Source organism: Pantherophis guttatus, chromosome 18 (assembly GCF_059756535.1).
Source record: "Pantherophis guttatus breed Tessera chromosome 18, ASM5975653v1, whole genome shotgun sequence".
Taxonomy (NCBI): Eukaryota; Metazoa; Chordata; class Lepidosauria; order Squamata; family Colubridae; genus Pantherophis; species Pantherophis guttatus.
In genome coordinates, this window is record NC_142080.1 from 11377274 (window position 1) to 11384222 (window position 6949).

At 44.4% G+C, this 6949-nt stretch overlaps 1 protein-coding gene across 1 annotated transcript; it reads right to left on the reverse strand.

The window, feature by feature from the left end:
- Positions 1–5089: 5089 nt before the first annotated feature.
- LOC148111563 (maestro heat-like repeat-containing protein family member 6) lies at positions 5090–6806 on the reverse strand. The gene is made up of 3 exons (XM_087880738.1): positions 6516–6806; positions 5496–5561; positions 5090–5376 (listed from the first exon to the last, which is right to left on the reverse strand). The coding sequence occupies exons 1-3, from the start codon at positions 6616–6618 to the stop codon at positions 5213–5215; spliced, it is 333 nt and encodes a 110-aa protein (XP_087736864.1). The 5' UTR covers positions 6619–6806; the 3' UTR covers positions 5090–5212.
- Between the last annotated feature and the right edge of the window lie 143 nt (positions 6807–6949).

Genomic DNA, 6949 nt, shown 5'->3' on the forward strand with positions numbered 1-6949 from the left:
GGAAGAACCTGGCTAAAGAGAAATACACATAAAGCCTATGAAAAGGAAAGGGAAAAAAAAAACAAATACTGTACCTTTACAGGGAGGATACATGGGATGAGGGTGTGGCTAACTGATGAGGACTTATAGGTCCGAGATAGATCTATCATAGTCTCCTTAGTCTCCCAATGGGCAGCAGAGTGTTTGCTGGCTGCCAGAAAAAAAAAGCCCAGCATCAGACGCTTGGCCACTGGTTCAGATTTATGACCGTTGCTGTGTCCCAAAGTCAAGCGATCACAATTTGCGACCTTCTGACAAGGAAAGTCAGTGGGGAAACCAGATTCACTTAACAACCATGTTTCTAACTTGAGAGCTGCAGTGATTCACTTAACAGATGTGACAAGAAAAGTCCTAAAATATCTTTAAAAGGTCATTCCCATATCCTCTTCCCCCTCCCTCTCCCCTCCTTTCCTCCTTCCCTCTTTCCCTCCCTCCCTCCCTCCCTTAATTCCTTCCTTCCTTCCTTCCTTCCTTCCTTCCTTCCTTCCTTCCTTCCTTCCTTCCGCAGTGTTGGGCTCACTTGTGTCGTAAGTCGAGGACCGCCCATATATTCCTCTGGGTTGGTATCTCCCTGTGAAGGAGCCAGGGTTGCCAACTGATCTGATGGCAGGAAGCTTACGTTGCTCCTGGGCCTTTGCTGCTTCTTCTCTGCAGCAATGAAAGCCTTCCGAAGCACGGAAACCCTGGTCCACTCCCGAAGTTTGCTTTCCAAGGAAGCCCAGGCAGGTAAAACGTTGGCCGTTCCCCTGCCACATCTGCTGAGGAGTTGGCAAGCCACACCGCACCCTCCGTGGCTGAGAGTTCAGTGGGCCGTCCCTCACGGAGGGCCTCTGCGCCACCGGAAGTGCCAGGGACCCCAAAACTGGTCAAGGGGGGGGAGGTTTCCAGGAGCAGCGTGTCTCCAAAATTAACCCAAAGGTGCTTTTCCCAGAATGACCCAGTTGGAAGTTGGAGCAGTGGTGAAATTCAAAAATTTTCCCTACCGGTTCTGTGGGCGTGGCTTGGTGGGCAGTTGACCGGGTGGGCGTGGCTTGGTGGTTATGTGACTGGGTGGGCGTGGCTGCACAACTGACTCACACGCAATGCAAAAGCTGCTTGACTTCACACAAAATGGCCCCTGCAACAAACAGGAACCTCCCAGAATCACAGAGAGCTCAAAAAGAAATTATTACACTTTGCACAAAAATAACACAAAAGCTGCACAACTGACTCACACGCAATGCAAAAGCGGCTGAACTTCACACAAAATGGCCCCTGCAACAAGCAGGAACCTCATAGACAATCAGGCACAGCAGATTTCTCACAGCTGATTGGTAGTAAAAAAATGCTAAAAAAAAGTTTTAAAAAAGCCTGGTTCAGCTGATTGTCGTACTTTTTAAAGCATTTTTAAACTATCGGTTTGGGCAAAAGGTAGCAATTATTACTATCGGTTCGGGCTCACCTGCCCAAACTGGTAGCATTTCACCCCTGCCTTGGAGGCCTTCTACTCCAAACCACTTCTTTTTTTTTTTATTAAAAAGTTTTTTTTAATTTTACACATATTTTCCCTTCCCTCCTCCCCCCTCCTGCCCAACCCTCCCACCCCCACCCCCCCCGACTTCCCAGAGCAAATACAGGCTATAGCATTTAACAAACATATAAAAAAAACATAAGCTAACTATCTATAGATTTATCTCCCTTTTACACTTTAACTCCCCTTGTTCGTATCTGAATATAACTATTTAAACCGATTATTGTTTGAAAATAATGAATCCAACTTCATTCTTGTCCGTTCTTCAATAATACGCAAGTCTTCTTTCTTCCAGCATTGCACAATCAGCACCCAATTACAATTAACCATCACATCTCCAACCCTTACATATATGAACCCATTGACAAAATATTTTAACCAATCTTAAATAAACTATACTGTAAAAACCTTATTTGTACTTTTTACCCCATAAACTCATATTAATTCTTCCTGGGAACATGCCTTACTTAATAACTTTGCATAAACTTATTCATCTTATTCTCTACAAATACACTGCTTATAATCAAATAACATCTTCACTATTTGATATCTATAAAAAATATTGTAAAAGACCTTCCCTCAACCCTTGCACCACTTATATTTTCCTACTCGCTGTGAACAAAACATTCTTTATAAGCTTATATAAATTTTCAGCAAAGCATTCCTTAAAATTAACTTTAGTGTTAATATACTTCAGGACAAAAGTGACAGTTTGGTCAGTAGCCCATAACAATTCAAACGTAAGATTACTTAATATAACTTTTCAAAACAAATCATGTCCCTAAATAAAAGTCTAGTCATTCATTTTCACTACTACTATCCTCCCCAGGCAAAAAGATTGTAATTTTTCCATCTCGATTTTTTCCTGACTTTTTTGCGAATCTTCTTCTTCAGTCTTTTTCCTCCATCTCATCATGTTGAGAAACTGACCGGGACATGTTCAGAAAGTTCAAACAAGGTATGCCGTATATATCGGGAAATTCCAACATTCCAAAATCAAATTCTGATTATTATTTTTTTACAGAACTTGGCTGAGGAAAGACTCGTAAGATTATGCCACCATCTGCTGGAAGAATTTGGAAAGACTTGGCAGAAAGTGGAGAACGAAAAGAAAGGAAACGGAAAGTGGAGAACGAAAAGAAAGGAAACGGAAAGTGGAGAACGAAAAGAAAGGAAAGCCTTGGGGTAAGGTAGTCCTTGACTTACAACAGTTCATTTAGTGACCATTCAAAGTTACAACGGCACGGAAAAAGTGACTTAGGGCTGTTTTCCACAGTATTTCCCAGGGTCACACAATCCAGATCCAGACACTAGGCCACTGATTCAAATTTACGACGGTTGCAGTGTCCCAGGGTGACGTGATCCCCTTTTGCGACCGTCTGACCAGCAAAGCCAATTCAGTTAACAACCTTGTTGCTGATTTAACAACTGCAGAGATTCACCTAACAATGGTGGCAAGAATGGTTCGTAAAATGGGACAAAACTCACTTAAAAATGTCTCACTTAGCAACAGAAACTTTGGGCTCAATTGTGGTCGTAAGTTGAGGACCAACCATGTTTCAACGGTCATCAGTGTGAAAAAGGGACGTGAAACACTTTCTTCAGTGCTATTGTAGCTTCGAACGGACACTAAATGACCGGTTATAAGTTGAGAACTACCTGTCCTGATATTTCTATGCCTTTTTGGTCTGCCTTTCTCCACTTTGGGGCATCTACCATAATTAGACGCTATTCTTTTCTAAAGAAAAGAAGAATTAGGGGCGACATGATAGCAGTTTCCCAGTATTTGAGGGGCTACCCCAAAGAAGACGGGGTCCAATTATTCTCCAAAGCACCAGAAGGCAGGAGAAGAAACCACGGAAACTCATCAAGGAGAGAAGCAACCTGGAATTAAGGAGAAACTTCTTAACAAAGAAGACAATTAACCAGTGGAACAGCCTGCCACCAGAAGTCGTGGGTGCTTCATCAGTGGAGGCTTTTAAGAGGACAAAGTTATCTTAGATTGTGTAAATTCTCCTGCTTGAGCAGGGGTTCGGTTAGAAGACTTCCAAGGTCAGGGGTGAATCTCCTGGTTCGGACCAGATTGCCCGATCCGGTAGCGATGGCGGCGGGTGGTTCGGAGAACCGGTAGCAAAAATCCCTGCATCCCCCCCCCACACACACACCATGCCCAGCTGACCCGCACGATCATCAGAGGCTTTTTTTTTACTTTTAAAAGCATTTTTTCTACAACCTCTTCCGCCGAAAAAATGCTTCCGCCGATCCCAGCTGAGTTGCCCGATTGGCAGAGAGGCTTTTTTAAAAAATGCTTTAAAAGCCTCTGACAATCCCAGCTGAGTTGCCTGATTGGCAGAGGCTTTTCAAAGCATTTTTTTGCATTTGCAGAAAAAATGCTTTGAAAAGTTAAAAAAACAAAGTTGGCCATGCCCACCCAGTCACATTACCCCCCCCAAGCCACGCCCAAAGAACCGGTAGTAACAAATTTTACATTTCACCCCTGTCCAAGGTCCCTTCCAGCTCTATTCTATTCTTCTTCTTCTATTCTCAAAACAATTTCCCCTAGGAGACGCACATGAATATATGATTATGGACAATGTCTGTACTGAACAACTCCCTTAATCCATTTAAAAGTCATTAAATCGATCACGGACGCAGGATGACCTGGTTTATGATCGGTCCAACTTACAACCTATGAGGCTGGGCTCATTCAGGGCTGAAAGTTGAAAGGACTGCCAGGAACAGATATGAGGAGGGGACCAGTGCTCGGCCACCTTCTGGCTTAACAAACTAAGTTGAGAAACGTCGCATGCTTTCCAAAGGAGATCAGGGCCCATGGGAAGACGCCTTTGGGATCCAGAGGTTTTCCCGAAGGGTTTTATTCAATGCTCCATCTATGTGGATAATAATGAGCATCTTTTTGGAGGACATTAGATCTCCCCCCACGGAGTGTTCAGCTCTCTGCATCTGCCCTACTCTAGGCGTTCCTATTTCTGTTGGAAGACGAGCAAGAGTGGAGATGTTCCAGATATCATCGATGGTTGATGGTTGCTACCACCCTTCTCCAATAGCACCTGTGGCTCTGTGACCTTCTCGTGGAACCTTCTCCTCTCTCTGACATTAAATTGTTCTGTCTATCTCCAGGGCCTGTTTCCACAATCTCCCTGCCAGGTCTTGTTTCTGCGACGTTCCTTCGTGGTCCTTCGCGATGTAAGAATTATCTTCACGCTTCCTCGCTTTCCCCAAAGACCAGCTGGAAGGCAGGTGCCCAGAGGGTCATGGGTTGCCCCTTCCCCACTTTGGAAGAGCTTTATAGCTCCCGCTGGCTTTAGAAAGTTCAAAGCATCCTAAAGGATCCATTTCATCCTGGGCCCCCCTCTTTTTGAACTATTACCATCTGGCAGACGGTACAGGGCAATAAAAACAAGGACAAATAGGCTGAAAAACAGCTTCTATCGCAGAGCAGTAACTATACAATTCTACGTACAGTGCAATATGAATACAATACGAGGGTTTTTTAATTCAATTGCATACAATGTGAAGGAAGTGTGTTTTTGTTTTATTTTTATAGGGTTTTTAAAAAGTATAATATACAGTGAGGATGGCACTTAATTTCATTCTATGAGGTGCCATGACAATAATGGAAACTATGAAACTATGAAACTATTATTGCTTGGTCTCGGAGATCCTCCTGATGCCTTTGGAGGGGAGTTGACTACTAACAAGACCCGGCTTGATCAGATGGCCACACTGCCGAAAGATTTCTTGCATTGAGTCAGCTGCAGCCTGAGCCACTGAGGCTTCGGAATCGCCTTGCAGATCCTGGAGACCTGAAACGAATCCAGAAAACAAAGGATTTCCGGGATCAACCATGAGAACCAGCCCTGATCAGCGACAGAGCTTCTGGAGAAAAACTCCTTGTTTCAAGCGAGGGAACTTTGAAACTCACCCAGGAAAACTTCTTTCATTTGTTTTGAAGTCATCACTTCCGGTTGCATGTATTGCGCGCAGCAGCCTGGGCACGTAAAAAGAAAACGTTGGTGGGGTTAACAGAGACGGCTAAATCGACTGATTCAGGAAAAAAACGCGCAATTCATTGGTTTCCACTTGGAAGAGTCGCTTTGGGACTTTACGGGATGGTTCCCGGGATTGGGTCTGTCTAATAATAAGAGGGACTAGGGGTAGCCGTTCTTCCTCTGTTTTTGTCTCCAGGCCTCACTGGAGGCTTTCAAGAAGAGATTAACGAAGAGATTGGACAGCCACTGGTCTGAAATGGAATCGGGTCTCCTGCTTTAGCAGGGGGTTGGACTAGAAGACCTCTAAGGTCCCTTCCAACTCTATTACTTTATGTTCTAGGACTGTGCAAACAACCATCATCTTGGAAAAAAATCTAAGCAGCCTTGAATCCAGTTAATACTAGAATGGGAGGCCAGCTGGAAATATTTCCAGAGAAAAAGCCACGGCTGTGGGTTTGCCTATACAAGAGAGAGGGATACAGGCCAGGTAGTCCTCGACTTCTAACAGTTCATTTAGTGACCATTCAAAGTTACAATGGCACTGAAAAAAGGAACTTACGACTGCTTTTCACCCTTAGAAGCGTTGCCACATCAAGATCAAAATCCGGATGCTTGGCAAACCGACTCGTATTTATGACGCTTACAGTGTCTTGGGGGTCAAAGATCACTTTTTGCGATCTTCGGCTGAGCCAAATCCGGGAGGAAGCCAGATTCACTTAACAACCATGTGGCTAACTTAACAACGGCAGCGATACCCTTAAGAAAGAGGGCAGGAACTGCCTGAGAAACTGTTGCGCGATCGTAGCCGTTCCGGAGAAGCCACACGGTATAAGAGCAGCTTCCAGTCTGATTAAGCGACATGGCTTAATTCTGCATAGATTCTTTTGGTGACAAGGCCGCCCGCCTGTCTTGGGTTTTCCTGCCCTCCTTCCAGAGTTGGCATTGGTGATTACCAATTAAGAGGGCAGCTGCCTCGCGATGGGAAGAGTTCCGGCTCCTCAGGAATCCCAGCATCTGATCCAACATCGCAGGAAGGTTTTGCTTGCATTTATTCATCTGGGGAAAACAAGGCAACAAAGAAGCCAATGAACTATAGAGCTTTTTTTTTTTTTTTACCAAGGGGCTGCTTTCTTGGTCAAAGCCAGCTGGGTGACTTTGGGAGTTCTAGTCCCTCCTTAGTCACGATGGCCAGCTGGGTGACTTTGGTGCAGTCCCTCTCTCTCAGGGCAACCCACCTCACAGGGCTGAAGTATAGAGCTTCCTTTTTTTTTCTTTTCTTTTTTTTTTTACCAAGGGGCTGCTTTCTTGGTTAGGTTTCTAGTCCTCATGTCCTCAACAACTTACTGTACTGTACTAAACTGTGACATTATTATACTATGCTATACTT

What these genes read in the sequence shown, in the direction of transcription:
- LOC148111563 (XM_087880738.1), bottom strand. Translation starts at nt 6,618, where the DNA reads ATGAATAAATGCAAGCAAAACCTTCCTGCGATGTTGGATCAGATGCTG. An exon ending in GGCAGCTGCCCTCTTAATTG is followed by an intron (nt 5,562 to 6,515) that starts GTAATCACCAAT and finishes TTACGTGCCCAG; the next exon opens with GCTGCTGCGCGCAATACATG. An exon ending in AATGAAAGAAGTTTTCCTGG is followed by an intron (nt 5,377 to 5,495) that starts GTGAGTTTCAAA and finishes GATTCGTTTCAG; the next exon opens with GTCTCCAGGATCTGCAAGGC.